At 48.0% G+C, this 15,549-nt stretch overlaps 1 protein-coding gene and 1 pseudogene across 2 annotated transcripts in view; both read left to right on the forward strand.

Moving 5' to 3' along the window:
- The first annotated feature begins 642 nt into the window (after nucleotides 1-642).
- Nucleotides 643-4,768, forward strand: LOC105303722 (annotated as a pseudogene).
- Nucleotides 4,769-12,377: 7,609 nt separating this feature from the next.
- The window catches only part of PDCD2 (programmed cell death 2), a 7,351-nt gene continuing 4,179 nt past the window's right edge, over nucleotides 12,378-15,549 (forward strand). Inside the window, exons 1-4 of one of the 2 annotated variants that reach the window (XM_023521742.1) lie at nucleotides 12,378-12,718; nucleotides 13,231-13,473; nucleotides 13,851-13,982; nucleotides 14,989-15,191. In XM_023521742.1, the coding sequence (XP_023377510.1) occupies nucleotides 12,436-12,718; nucleotides 13,231-13,473; nucleotides 13,851-13,982; nucleotides 14,989-15,011 (681 nt within the window). In that variant the 5' untranslated portion in view covers nucleotides 12,378-12,435 and the 3' untranslated portion in view covers nucleotides 15,012-15,191. Of the gene's footprint in view, nucleotides 12,719-13,230; nucleotides 13,474-13,850; nucleotides 13,983-14,988; nucleotides 15,192-15,224; nucleotides 15,329-15,549 lie in introns of those variants that run through there. The other variant, XM_011377480.2, reaches the window with a different exon arrangement.

Below are 15,549 nucleotides of genomic sequence, written 5' to 3' on the forward strand. Positions count from 1 at the left end.
CGAGATGCCACCTGGAGCCTATAGGCTGGCTGGAATCACGGTTTTTTTTAGACAGAAGCAGTGCTGGACAGGGTGTGGACAGATTGGGACCCTCACACGTCGCTGGTGGGAGCGTGAAATGGCGCAGCCTCTGTGGGACCAGTGTCCAGTCCCTCAAAGTTAAACACGGAGCCACCGCATGAGCCAGCAGTTTCCCCCAAACATCCACCCAGGAGTGAACACGCTTGTACGTGGACGTGCACAATTGCCCAGACGTGCTGGCCACCCCATGGCTCCCCAGCGGGTGCGCAGATGACCCAAGCGTGGACTGTCGCTCCTCCATAAGAAGAAACAAAGTTTCTATCCAAGGCGACCATGAAAACGTCATCTAGAGAAAGAAGCCAGCCACAGGCAATCACATATTGTAAGATCCCATTTATATGAAACGTCCGAAATAGGCCAGTCTGACAGAAGGCAGCCTGATGGTGCTGGGGGCTGGGAGGGGGTCGGGAGAGAACGGGATGTTTGCTGATGGGCACAGGGTTCTCTGGGTCATGAACTGCTGGCGAGGGATGGCACAGCCCTGTGAACGTGGTAAAAACCACCAAACGGTATACTTTAAATGTGCAAATTATATCTCAAAAAAGCCGCTTCAAAAAGCGCATGTGCAACATTCACACGTTCTGCTCTACGGTGAGTTCGACGCAGGCCTGACCGACGCCTTCCGTCACTGGGCCGCTGCTGATGCCATTATGTCTGGGCCTGTGTCTGTCACAGGTTTCCATTTCCTCTCTGACCCGAGTAATTCAGGAGATTTCCTGGCTTATTTGCTCGCTTTTGTCTTGCTGTTTACAGTTTTTTGGCTACCTGGCCTGTGCTCCTCCCCTGACAACCCTTCACCTAACTCCTTCGCCTAACATCCCTCAGGGTGGACAAGGGACACCTGCCTCGCGAGAAATACATTCAGTGAAGAGAAAGGTAGCAAACAAGTAACTGCATCTATCGTCCCTGATTGGTGACCAAGAGCCATATTGGCAGGGAGGCAGGAAAGGCCCCACCGAGGGTGACATTTGAGCTGTGATTCGGAGGAAGAGGGCGCCTTTCCGGTATGAAAATGTCCTCAGTTGGCTCTCATACCTGTACTTTGCTGGCTTTCGAATTCGGGTTGGTGCCACATGGCATGTGGGAAGCCAGGGCAGTCTGCTCCTTTTTATTTCTTGGCCTCCCCTTGTCCCTAGCAGCTTCTAGAACCTTCCGTTTAGCACTGGTGCTCTGGAATTGCATGAGCACTTTCCTGGCAAAGTGGGTCTCCCCGTTTGTCCACTCGGGCTGGGGAAATCCCGTCAGCCAGAGCCCGGGCTCACTGCCGAGTGTTTGCCCCTTAGAGCGGACTGGTCTCCTCCCTGCCCCTCCCTCTCCCGATGGCCCCAGCGGCAGACGCTGGGCCTCCGACCACTCGGCTCGGGCCCACCCCTCTCGCTGCTCGGCCAGAACTCCAGCTTGCTTTCTCCGGCCATCTTATTCATTTTGGGACCAGGCCTGGGCAGAGGGGCCGGGGATGTGAGGGCCACAGGCTATTTCTGGGCCTGGTTGCTGGTTCAAGGGGTTCATTTGGCAAGTATTGGGTAAATGGAGCATCCGTCTTATACTCTTTATCTGCGGATATATTGCATTTCACAACTTTCTAAAAAGTCGAAGAGCTTTCTCGTCCTGGGATTGATTTTCTGTTCCATGTGTGCGGCCACTTCAGTGTCTAAGGCCACTCAGTCCTTCCAAGATTCTTTGTTTAGTGGCGTCTGCTCGTCATGGTCTTTGTTTTGGTAGTTTTTGTGTGTTTGGCAAGCCTTGCCCACCATTTATGAGTAAAGGTGAAGAAAATGTCTTCCGGTTCCCGTGAGTGAGGAGAGGGTGTCACCACCATGTGCCAGGGCCTTCGGTTCCCGGTGAGGCAGCAAGACAGGCCGCCCGCCACCCCTGCTGCCTGGAGAAGCTCCAGGTGGCCCTACTCCTTAGACAGGGCACCCGTCTGCTGAGGGAATCCGTGAGCCTGCCCGTGGGGTGGGGAGACTTTAGGGGTCCCAGTGGGCCCCCAGCAAGCCACTCACAAAAGTCACAGAGCCTCTCATTACGAGCATCTCACTGGGCTAAACGAGGCTACTGGCTTCGCCTGTGCCCCGCTCCAAAGCTGGAAGGGAGTCAGAAGCCAGGGCTCAGGACAAGCTGGCCGTAGGTCCCCAGTGGGGCTCCAGAGCTGGGGTGCTCACAGGCTATTCATTCAGACTCTGAAGGACCTAAGACGGGTCTCGGAGGCTTTCTGGCTTTGCCTTGAGGCTCCGAGGGGCCAAAGCGTGGAGGGCACCGGGAAGATGGGTGTCCCAAGGTTGCCGGGCACCCCCGCCCCAGGGCCTTTGCACGGCAGCCCCTGCCTGCAGCGCCCACTTCCCCCTGGTTGCCTCTCTGGGCACTGACCCTCTGTGAATGACCCCAGACCAGGAGCCTCAAGGCAAAGCACCCAGAACGTTCTCAGCAGAGCTGTCTCCACCTGACCTGCCGTTCGTGGCTTTTGTCCTCTTACAGTCACTTGATTTGAGGGATAAAATGCAGCCATCAGCCCGGAGTGGGGGTGGGAGGGGAGGTGGGCAGTGGTGACCGCCGGGCTGAGGCTCTGGGCACCGCCGAGGGGTCCTGGGCAGGTCAGGCCCCTGCCAGTCCAGATGACTGCCGGGATGTTGACTGCCGTGCCAGCGCCCGGACCGCTGAGAAAGGAATAGATCTCGAAGTGTGTTTAGTGTTCTTCTCATGACTAGAGACTGCATTCTAGAAACATCTGACTACCCAGTTTTGTGTAAATGAGTAGCCTTCCAAGCCTTTTTCTCATTTCATTTATAAAAATGTAGAATTTTTAGGTTGCATCTCTCACCTAATTAAAACTCAAGATGCAGCAGCAATACCCTGAGACTTGTGGTCCTGACACACATGCTCACTGAGGACGTGGCACTCATAAGTCACTCTTGGAATATCTACAGGTGCTCATGAGCCAATTCATGCTCTTCTAATTAAGCTTCCTGAACTGCAAGCTTTTGTCATTTTGTTGTCTGTTATGCTATTAATAGGGGCTCCCTGACCTATCAATGTCGCAGAATTCTGGAACGAAGAGACGGGACACCGAGACTATAAGCAGGAAGCACTGTTAATTGATACCAGCACCAGCTCAGTGGATTCTTATGTAAAGGCGGAGCCCCGATTGTAACATAACAGGCAGTTTCAAAGTCTTGTCATTCCTACACAGCTACAGATTTAAGAACCTTAATTGGTTGGCAAGCTATGACATGACTGATGTTAGCCAGAGGGTCCTTGAGGTGGGCAGTTAGAAACGAACTTGTTCCAGCAGAAAATGGCAATGCAGGGTCAGGCTGCCACATCAACACCTAATTCAAAAATCATTATTGGAGAATCTCTGGCAGTGGCTGAGGGGTAACTCTACTCCCCCAGAGTAGAGCTCATGGTGCGGTAGCAGGAATGTGCCATGGTCACAGGGGCTGGCCTTGAGGAGCACCCACCGGCCACTGTTGCCACCATCACACACTGACCAAGGAGATGTGGGACATATGGATTTTGTACATGAATTCACTTGAAAGACCACTTTGGGGCTATAAATATGATTCTTGATGAAAATAAATTGGAAATTTTTTCATGATTTTTGTTATATTTATATATTTTTTGTTTTACATTTGACTTCAAGTGTAAAATAAAGGTGTATCTAGACAACCTTCCTACAACAAATGTGGTAATAGTTTGCCACAATGAGGCTTGGAGCACACTTCTGTGAACTGTCCATAGTGTCATTAATTGTTCACAAAGACGCATGCTGTAAGAAATTGTTCTAGCAGATGATGCTAGTAAAAGACTTTTTAAAAAGACCTATAGTGAGGTATGTGAAAAAATTGAAAGTGCCAGTTTACATAACTCTAATGGAATAACGTTTGAGATTGATCAGGGCTAGATTAAAAGGAGGTGCTATGTCTTTATATATAAAATAATATTGAATATCAACTCTAATTCTGAAAAATTGCTTTAATTTTTTTTTTTAAAAATATGTATAAAATAAGAGGAATTGTTGCATCTAAAGGCCAAATGATCACCCTCATAGACACTCGCTGTGAACAGTAGATACTCGCCGTGAGTGTGAGCGCACAGGGGGATGACATGACAGGATCAAACGCGACAGGACAACAGAGGTCTGTCCTACCATTCCTGTGATCTGAGATGGTACTTATGAGTGTATGGCAGATTCTGATATGACCTATGGTGGGTTCAACTGGAAGCTCACTTGTTGCTGTTATCCTGTCCCCTGAAGAGAAAGAGACAGAAGGAACATTGATCGGACTTTTCCTGTCGGAATACCTATAATGGCAGGAGGCCTTTTTTCAAGAAGCAGAGATTACTTTCAAGAAATTGGAACATAAGATGCTGGAATGGATATTTGGGGAGGAGAAAACATAGAAAATTCCTTTAGGATTTGGCAGTGTGGAGGAATTTAGGAGATTGTTACCTGCTCACACACTGGACATGAGTTTAGGAAAACCACGTCTTCTGTGTTACCAAGAGGCACAGGGCAGACTATGAATAAAAATGACAGATGACTTGCAGAAGTGTGGATGGATGAATTTCAGAATTTCTTCTATATCATTTCTCAGGGTAAACGAAGGTAGATTATGGAGATAGAGCATCAAGACTTGGTCTAAGACACAAACTCCAATGGTCACAATGCTCAAATGCCACCACCTAAAGGCAACCAACCCTGCAGCATGTGAACAGTAATCAGTGCCTGGATGAAGTCACAGAAGAGGATAGCTGGGTGCCCACCAGCAGAGGCTGTGATGGAAGCTGGTCCCAGCAGTGGCTTTTTCAAAATGTTATTCTTCCAGAAATATTCTGAGATAAAACTTATGAAAAAAGAAAAAAATAAAGACTTCCTGGGCTACCTCTGCATATCTTTCTGCCACATTCTTAAGTAACAAAAACAAGAAAAATGCTTGCCTCCTACAGGATGTAAGGTTTCTCAGCCATTAAAAATTAGATTCCACTTGCTTCTGAGCTGAGAACCGGAATTCCTGTTCAAGGATGTGCAACGACAATATAGTGAGACTGTGCACACTGCTGTTTACAAGATTGGACAAATCTTTCATCTGTGTAAAGAATATTCAGATGATGGAACGATCAACAAAACGTGCTTTCTGGGAAGCTGCACCTCTTATGGCGTGCTTGCACATCAGTAATTTCTGCTGAACCTGCTGCTCTAATGAAGACATTTCTAAGATTTTTTTTTTCTGATTAGAAGTGGTAGCCATTATATTAAATAGCAATATAAAGATACATTATAAGAACTAGAACCAGATTCAGAATCATGAAAACATTTTTACAGAAAATTATTTAAAAGGAAATTAGAACTATGAGAATTACAATTTACTGTGCTACGGTATCAAATCTCCAGAAAAATTTTATACCTCAGTGGAGAAAAATAATTGATTTCAATGACATTCATTTTGTTTTCGTCTATGATAGGCATGGATATTTTTAAATTTTTCCTTGGGGTGCTACAATTGCTTTCTGCAATTCTTAAAATTTGTTTGAGAAAGTGATGGGGTGGGATGAGGAGCTCACCTTATTTGGAAAAAGACAGAAAGAGAGAGAGAGATTAATGAAGGGTAAACAATGGGGAATGAAGGGTGTGAAGCTGCTAATGGGGAACAGGCTGAAGACTCGCACAAAGTGAGTGTCCGTCTATTGATCTGGAAGGAAAATAACAGACTGAAGGAGTGATAGTAAGGGTGCAGAGAGAGGGAGGATGGATTGACTATGAGCAGGAGCGCAGACTTGTCAGAGACTGAGGATACGAATAAAAAGAGCACACCTTGAATCTAGTCAGATATTAATGGAGAATGAGGTAGATGGTCATATGATGACTAAAGGGGGCAGAAAATGTAGTGTGTGAGGTGTTTAGCTGCTGCCAGCCCATAGGCCACTATATGTGTGGCCTATGGGTTTGGGATTTCTTGAGAGTAGCCTTGGCTGAATATTCAGTTTTACCAGGTCTTCCAGAAGTTACTTCTGAACCTAGGGGTGGCCCCAGCCTTGGAAAAGGCATCAGACGCCAGAGGAAAGCTGACAAACTCTATTCCCAGCCCTCTGGACAGGTCCACTCACCACAGCTGTGCACAAAAGTGGCTGTTCTAGACAAGCTGCCCAAGAAGCATGGCGTTCAGTGTATCTTGCACATGCTGTTCCTAGAGTGGAAGTCCCCAAGGACCCTTCAGCCCCAAACCCCCAGGCCAGAGTCTGTGATCCCAACACACCCTGACTCCCAAGCTCTCCTTGGGGGCTGCAGTCTGGCTTCTGCAGGCTTCTTTATGGTCTTTTAATACCCAAGCTTTCTGCTCTCAGACCTGGGTTCCTATTGATCTGGTCCTCCTGGGCTGCCTCTTTTCATGCAAAGCATTTCTTTGCTATATGCCCCACTCCTCCCAGATGTGATGACTTATGGAGGCTCTCTAAGCACACTATTAGTTAGAAACCTGCCCTGGGGAAGGGAGGGAGCTAAGGGGTGAGGGTGCCATAAGGTATGTATAGGTAAGAGGCAGGTGAGAAGTCGCTTAATTCAGGGTATGCCAAGCTTTGGCCAAGTTTCACCTCGAGGACTCCACATTCCAGGGGCAGCTTCCAGGGCACATAGGACTGCGCCTGGGGTCTGGCTTTGGGTCTGATATGTTCTTTATTGGATCAGAAGCCTTTGGAAAGAGAAGATTTTCTGGTGATCTCCACTCAGGTGTTGTTCCCAAGAAACATACCAGATAGCAGCAGAGAGTAGTTTTTCCTTGTGACCTGAACTCACGTGTTTCTCCCAAGGTGCACACTAGATGGCAGAGAGAGAACCTTGTCCTGGTGACCTCCATCTGGTACTATTCCCAATTTGCATGCTAGATGGCAGCACAAAAGAGCTTTAATGGTAAACTCCACTCAGGTGTTACTCCCAAGTTGCACACTAGATGGAAATGGAGAAGAGCTTTTCCTGGTGAGCCCCACTTAGGTGTTATACCAAAGATGTAAATAAGATGGCAGCAAAATAACTTTTCATGATGACATACACCTAGCTGTTATTCTCAAGATGTAAACTGGATGGCAACAATGGATAACTTTTCATGATAACATACACTCAGGTGCTATTTGAGAGATGCCGAGGATGACAACAGAAAGTAACATTCAGCGATGACATACACTTGGGTGTTATTCCTAAAATGCCCACTAGATGGCAGAAGATAATAATTTCACATTACATGCACTCTGGTATTATTCCCAAGATGCAAACTAGATGTGGGCAGAAAATAAATTTTCACGATAACATACATTTGGGCATTATTTTTGAGATGCCCACAAGATAGCAGCAGAGAATATCTTCTCGACATGCACTTCTGTGTTATTCCCAAGATGCACACGAAAATAGCAGCAGAGTAAAACATCATGGTATGCCCTTGGGTGTTATTCCCCAAATGCCCACCGGATGGAAGCAAAGAATTTTATTCCCTACAATCGGGTGTTAGTTGCAAGATGCAAACTAGATGAGGGCAGAAAACTTTTTATGATGGCATACACTTGAGTGATATTTACTAAATGCCCATCAGATGTCAGCAGAAAATAAATTTTGATGATGACACACAGCTGGGTGTTATTTCCAAAATGCACACTAGACAGCAGCAGAGAATGAATATGCATATGCAAATGCTGGAGTGATATTCCTGAAATGCCCATCAGATGGCAGCAAAGAATAAATGTTTTTACAGATGCTCTAATTAGCAAGTTGCACGCGAGATGAAGGCAGGAAAAAATTTTCATAATGGTAAACACTTGCGTGTTATTCCCACAATGTCCACCAGCTTAGAGTAGAAAATAAATTTTTATGATGAGATACACTGGCATATTATTTTCAAAAAGCCCAAGAGATGGCAGCAGAGAACAACTTTTCATGATATGCACTCCTGTGTTTTACCCAAGATGCACTTGAAATGGCAGCAGACAAAATTTTTTCAAAACATGCCTTTGGGTGTTATTTCAAAATGCACACAAGATAGCAGCAGATGTAACTTTTCATGCATTGTGGTGTTATTCCCAAAATGCCCACCAGATGACAGCAAGAATAAATTTTGTTACTTTTACTCTGGTGTCATTCTCAGGATGCACACTAGATGAAGGCAGATAATGGATAGTAATGACGACCTACACTGGGTGTTATTCCCAAAATGTCCACCAGATCGCAGCAAAGAGTAACTTTTTTATTACCTGCACTCTAGAGTTCTTCCCAAAATGTCCACCAGATGACAGTAGGAAATACATTTTAACAATGACATTTACTTCTGTGTTGTTTTGAAAATGCCCACAAGATGGCAACAGAGAAATTTCTTTTCATGACTAGTAGTCCTGTGTTTTCCCAAGATGCACATGAAATATCAGCAGACAGAAACTCTTCCTAACAATAGGCACTTAGGTGTTATTTTCAAAATGCACAAGGGATAAAATCAGACATAACTTTTGATGACCTGACCTGTGGTGTGCTTCCCAAATGCCTACCATTAGCAGCAGAGAAAGAATATTCATGATGACAAAAGCTAGGGTGTTATTCTTCAAATACCCACAAGATGGTAGCAAACAACACATTTTATTACACTGGTGTTATTCTCAAGATACACACCGAATGCTGATGATAAATTTTCAGGATGGCGTACACTCAGGTGTTATTCCCCCAAATGCCCACCACATGGCAGAAGAAAATAATTTTAAGATGACATACACTTGGGTGTTATTTTTAAAATACACAAGAGATGGCAGCAGAGAATTAACTTTTCATGACCTGCACTGTGGTGTCATTCCCACAATGCCCACCAGATGGCAACAGAGAATGAATAGTCTCTATGACCTATACTAGATGACCTATACTCAGGTATTATTCCCAAGATGCACACGAGATGGCAGCAGAGGGTAATGAATAATTTTTCATGGCCTACACTGCGGTGCTGTTCCCAAATTGCATACAAGATGGCAACTGAGAATAGCTTTTCATCATGACATTCACTTGGGTGTTATTTTAAAAATGCTAGGGCCACATTCCACATTTGTAGGCTTCTCACCTCTCTTGGAGGCTGAGGCTCTGAGGCAGGAGGTGCTTGTCTCAATCACATGCATGCTGGGAACTGAAACACCCCCAAGGGGATATCTGGACTGCCCAAGTGGCTGTTCAAATGCCCTGCATCATGGTCAGCTCTTTAGTTAGCCAGGGGAAATTGACAGGGCCCAGGCTGGATCACAGATGCTTGCCTGCATGGAAAGAGGCCAAGGGCTTTCCTGTCTGAGACCTGACTGTCCACTGCTGCCTACTGGGATGGGAGGAAGGATACACCAGCCCTCAGGAAGGCTGCATCTGGGGGCTGGCAGGCCATTGCACTGACTCCTGTATAAATCTACACGGTCTATCCAATCCCTGACTCGTGTGTGATCCTGGGCACGTCCTGCCCATTCAGCTGGTGCCTGGTCAGGAGGGGTGGGTGTGGAGGGCAGGCAGAATGGGATGGGACGGTGGTGGGATGGGGCTAGGAGACAACTCAGCCAGCCTCCCCTGGTTCAGGGGCCTGTGACTCCTGTCTTCTAGGAGTGGAAGCCACCAGACCTCAGCTCTCCCATGGGAATCAGAAGATGTGTAAGATCAGGGTTCTGCCAGGCCCTCTCCATCCACAGACTCCAGACTCGCCCTACCCTGTTCCATAGACACAGGCAGCTCTCCTTCTGACCCAAAGACCACTCCCTTTGTGGGTGGCCCTCTGGTCTGCCACCCTGGTCAGGGTATGGTAGGAGGCCTCCAGATGCAGAGGGGGCCATGACGGCATCAGACCTGGAGGGTGGTGGACAGGACCTGCAAATCTTGTCAGAGTGCCTGTGTGACTAGAGTTAGACCCAGAATTGCCTGCTTCATTCCCTGAGTTATGCTGTTTCAAAACGCCTGCTTGTAGTAGGAACTTCATGCACTTTGTTGAATAAACTCTAGCCAGAACCATCCCAAATATCCGAGTGGGTCCGGGACCCCCTTCTGTCCTGAGATCCCTAATCTGGCTGCACCAAGGGCAAAGACAAGGGCCACCAGATGGAATCTCAGCCCTTGGCAGGTTGTTTTCCATGTGCTTTCCAAATTCTGAAAAGCCACAGGCCACTGATGGGTGAGGCAGATGACTTTTCATGGACAAGGGAGAAATAATGACCATCAGCAGCACAGCATGTCCAGTAGCCCTTTCTGCAGAGCCAGGGACCAGTCAGCACCTGCCATGGCTGATCCCATTGGAACCTACAAGAACCCTATGAGGGATCAGTACATACAGTGGGCAGAATCGGGTCACCTAAATTCACATATTCACTTCGTTGCTCCTAGAATTTCAGAATAGGCCTGCATTTGGATTTATGGTCTTTAAGTAGTTGTTGGGAGCCAAGCTAACTTGGCGAGCTCTGAGATAAGTGGCACTAAACTATTTGAAGCACTCAGTATTTTCAAAGAAGGGAGCTTGATAGCAGAGCAGAGAGTTCTGCGTTGTGAGAGCTTCACTATTTTGCAGGATAAGTAATTTGGCTGACCTTGGGTCTTGACTGCTGTGTTCTCATTGCGATGCTTTAAGTAGTGTGTTCTAAATAAACTCGAGGACACAGCTTGAATCTGTGCTCCCTCCTGCAATTCTGTCTGTCTTCTTTCTTTTCCTCAGTCCATGCTCCCCCTTTCAGGTACCCTCAATTACTTTGTCGGCTGGCTTCCGACAAGTAGTTAAGGTTCAGTGAGTTAATTGGGGGAGGCCCTAATGCAATATGACCAGTGCCTATAGAAGACTCTATAGAAGACTATGGAAGCACAGAGGGCAGTCCACGTGACACAGATAGAAGACTACACGACCTTCCTTATGGAGTATTATAAATGCCAAGGTGCTCGTGGTCTTCTGTGAAGTGAAAACAATATACTTCTTCTCTGTCATTCCTACAGATGTGTGAGGACTGTCTTTCTACTGCCCCATGTAGCTGCTGGGAGGAGTGGAGGTCCAGGTTCCTTTGGGAGTGGGATGGGGGTCACTCCAGTGGGAGAGTCTCCAGGTTTGAATCTAGGTACTAGGCCCACCATGGCCATCTCAAGGGTCTGGGTATGCAGACCCCTGCATCATTTCTCACCTCAGATCAGCCCTGGTTGTTATTTGTGGCCGGTGATCCTGCACCCCATCCCAGGGGGTGCAGCAGCCATACCCACCCACCATCTTCTCCACGGTCTTTGGGCGGAGCTCTGCAAGGACAGTGCCCGATAGTCATCTCCTTGAGCCCACACCCTCATCATACACACACTTTCATTTAACCCCAAATGAGAGGTCCTACTCACATGTCCTAACACTCACTCGGGTTATCCTGATCCCGTCCACAGAGAGTTTTCCCTTGGTTGGCCATTACGTGGGAATGAGGGTGGTGACCACACTAAAGTTTGCTCTGTCAGGCGCTTATCCACAAGAGGGGCCTCTTGGGTCTGAGGACTCTGCAGAAAGACGCTGAGATGCCAGAAATGGGACACCTGTATCTATGCCGTCAAAATAACTCTAACCCTAACCCCTAACATTACCCAATCCCAAACCCCTAGCCTTCTCAATCCTAACCCTCTAAACGCGAACCCCAACCCTTAATCCCGGACCGTAACTCTTAACCACTAACCCTAACCCTAACCTGGCCCCTGACCTCACCGTAACCACCATAACACCAACAACCCTGGCCCTAACCCCTAAACCGTAAGCACAACCCCCCACTCCGCATACTGAACCCTAATCTTAAACCCAGCCCCGAGCCCTTATCCCTCACCCTTAACCCTTAACCTTAGGCCGTGGCCCTAAACCCTAACTAACTCTTCCCTTCTCATCCTCAACCTTCCGCTCTAACGCCATCCCAGCCGCGCTCTTCACGTCACCCTCATCCCATCCCCAAACCCTGGCGGCGCGCACACCTAGGAAACTTTCAGCGGCGCCCTCCCACCTGGCCCCGCCCCAGGTCACACGGTGCGACCCCGGGTTGCCCCCCGAAGGGGAGCGGAAGTGTGCTCTTGAGTGTCCGTAGTACGAGCCCGGACTGTCCTCAAGGCTCACAGAACCCGCGTTCCGGAGCACGTAACAACCCCAAGCACCCGACACGGAAGCCCGGAAGCGGCCGCTCCGAAAGCTCACGCGGGAGGACACGCCCCACCCCTGTCACGGGACCGGGTTCGCCACGCCCTCACTCCTGTTGTCCAATCGCTTCGGTCGGCTTGGACGCGCCCTCCGGTGCCAGACTTCCGCCTTCCGGTGCCAGACTTCCGCCTTCCGGCCGGGCGGCTCTCGAGTCCGAGCGGCCGGCTACCCGCGCGCCATGGCGGCCGTGCGCGCCGCTTCGGCGGAGCTGGGCTTCGCGGAGGCGGCGCCGGCGTGGCGGCTGCGCAGCGAGCAGTTTCCCAGCAAGGTGGGCGGGCGGCCGGCGTGGCTGGGCGCGGCAGGGCTGCCGGGGCCCGCGGATCTGGCCTGCGCGCTGTGCGGCCGCCCGCTGGCCTTCGTGCTGCAGCTGTACGCGCCCCTGCCCGGCCGCGCAGACGCCTTCCATCGCAGCCTGTTCCTCTTCTGCTGCCGGGAGCCGCCGTGCTGCGCCGGCCTGCGCGGTGAGCGGCGCGGACATGGGCGGGCGGGCGGGCGGCAGGTTGACGCGCGGCCTTCGCCGGGGTCCGGTCCGCCCGCGGGGTCCTCCCTCCCCGTCGCCCGGCGAGCGTGTCCTCAGTCCCGGCTCTTTGCTTAATTACTAAGTACTAAGTGTGCGGGGTTATACTCAGGTATTAGAAATGATCAGTTTTCAGAAAACTGGGGCCCAATAGCTTTTTAATGTTTGTGTGGTCTATTAGTCCCGTTATTAACTTAATTTGAAGACGCTCAAAGAGCTGCTTCGGTTGTGGGAACCAAACTAGTTTCTACACTATAAGAATGTCTTGTTCTTTTTCACTTTTGTTATTTTCTTCTCTCTCCTTTCAGGAAATAAGCTCCCTGAAAGCAAAAACTGCCTTCTATTTGTCTTTCAAGAAACGAGTCTTTTCAGCCCTGTGGGAGTAGAGGCTCAAGTATTTGAATTGACGTTTTGTTTTACTTAAAATACAATGCTTTTCTCTTTATTTTCTTTTAGTTTTTAGAAATCAACTCCCCAGGAAAAATGACTTTTACTCATATGAACCACCTTCCGACGATCCTCCCCCAGAGGCAGGAGCGTCCTTGTGCCTCCAGCTCAAGTCTGGTGCTCATTTATGCAGGGTTTGTGGCTGTTTAGGCCCCAAAACATGCTCCAGATGTCACAAGGCCTTTTACTGCAGTAGGGAGCATCAGACTCTGGACTGGAGGTTGGGACATAAGCAGGCCTGTACACAATCAGGTGAGTCTATTTCTTTTTACTTTCAAATTTCAGCTCAGTTTCATAGCATCTATCAACCCACACCTTTTGTTTTGAGGATACAAATTAGAAATTAGAATAAAAATTAGTAATTAGAAAGGGTATAATACTTTTCAGAAGTTTGGTATAACAACTTTATGAAGGAGGAGCTATGAGGTCTTTCCCAGTTAGTTATGTCCCAGCCTTGCGTTAATAGAGGCATTTAATTTCTGACCCATGACTTAAAATACTGGAATCATGTATATTATTTTACTAGGGAGAATTATTGCTACATGGAATATTATTTAGAAACAGGACATCATTAGGCCATCTTCAAACTAAATTATTACTAATGGTACTGGTTACCCTTTTCGTTTCAGGTGATTTGGACAATACAGTGCCTGACCACAACTTCCTTTTTCCGGAATTTGAAATCATAATAGAAACAGAAGATGAGATTACACCTGAAGATGTGGAAAAAGAAGATGAATCAGAGATTGTAGGGAGCATGGGTAAGGAGCCGGTTACAGAACTTTATTCACAAAGTGATTAAACATAATGCTTAAAAGAAAGGGCTCAATATGTCAAGAAGAGCGGTACTGAGAGGAAAAGTCGACTCACTGGGGAGGCTGCGGTATATAACTTCCCCACGTTTCCTCATTTAAAAATATCCTTTCTTGGCATTAGCGGGTGTGCCCTGGTTTTTATGTAGACATGTCAGGAAAGATCCATGCGGTCACCTGGGTAGGGCTGCCTCAGATGCTGGAAGATTAGTGAGTTCATTGGGTCCAAGATCTGTTCCTCGGATCAAGACGAAGTATGTGAGCCTGCCTGGCATAGTGTTTGGCAGGCGGCAGGGCCCCTTTAAAAGTTAGTTTCTCTTTGATCTGGCTAGATTTATACATGATTTTGATCACTCTGGTGGTACCTTTGATGACCAGTTAGTTACCTAAGAGGTCAGCAGCCAGCATTTGTCCAACACTTACTCTGCTCTGAGGGTTTTTTGTGCGCGACCTCATTAAAATCCACAGTAAGTTAGCTACTCCACCCCATTTTGCAGTGAGGACTTGGAGGCGCTGGGTGTAGCTTGTCTAGTCATAGAAGTTCTACAGCTGGAGTTTGAGCTCACTGACTCTGGAACGAGATAGCGCTCTTCACCACCAGGTTAGATTTCAGGTTAGAGAGTCGACTTCCTGGTCCACGGTTCAGACTGAGGGTATGAGAAATATACTACGATGCGTCACAGACTAAATCCTGCTGAGGACAGCAGTGGTGTAGATACTAGGGTCCCAGGAGATTCGAGTGGGGAAGGGACCGGCTGGCAGATGTGCCGTGCGTGTGCGAGGAAGGACTAAGTACCAGCCGGGAAGAGGGAGGCATGAGACCCGAAGAGACTGAGAGTCCAGGCGGCTTAAGGTTAAGCAGCAGCGATAAGGGGTCACCTTGGTTGGGTGTCCTGTTATGTGCTGGGCACAACCATCCTGAGCTGTAATTTGGGTCCGTTCTTTTAAATTTGAGGCTTTAAGAGAAGTACTCACTAGGAGCCTGCAGAGTAAATGGTGCTTCATGGAGTACCTGAAAATTTAGATGGTCTTAAAGCACCAACTGCAGTGAATTTAATTAAGGAAAGCCTGTGGAAACACCTGGCCTTCACCGTCTGATTTAACACTAGGTAGGTTCTTTAAAGCGTATGTGAACTGTCAGCTCCTGGGGTTATTCCTGATGCTGTAATAGTCACGTCGGTGGTTTTTCAGGTGAAGTCCCCGAGGAAGAATTGGATTCCATGGCAAAACATGAGTCCAGGGAAGACACAATTTTCCAGAACTTTAAAACTAAAATAGCCCAGGAACCAGAACAGGTAAAGCAGAGCTCATATAGCTCTACCTTGTGTTCTTTCTGCGGGTGTTTTAGGGGTGTCATCCCTAAAGAAGCTATGTCGTTAGCAGTGGCCCTTCACGCGAAGGAAGGGCGGTTTGCAGTACTGACGCTTCAGGAGTTATTGAAAGAGTGAAGATTACGCCATTTATCATGTGGGATTTATTTTCTAAAGAAAGCATCAGGGATAGAAGTGTATGTTGT

This window comes from Pteropus vampyrus, unplaced genomic scaffold (genome assembly GCF_000151845.1).
Source record: "Pteropus vampyrus isolate Shadow unplaced genomic scaffold, Pvam_2.0 Scaffold313, whole genome shotgun sequence".
NCBI lineage: Eukaryota > Metazoa > Chordata > Mammalia > Chiroptera > Pteropodidae > Pteropus > Pteropus vampyrus.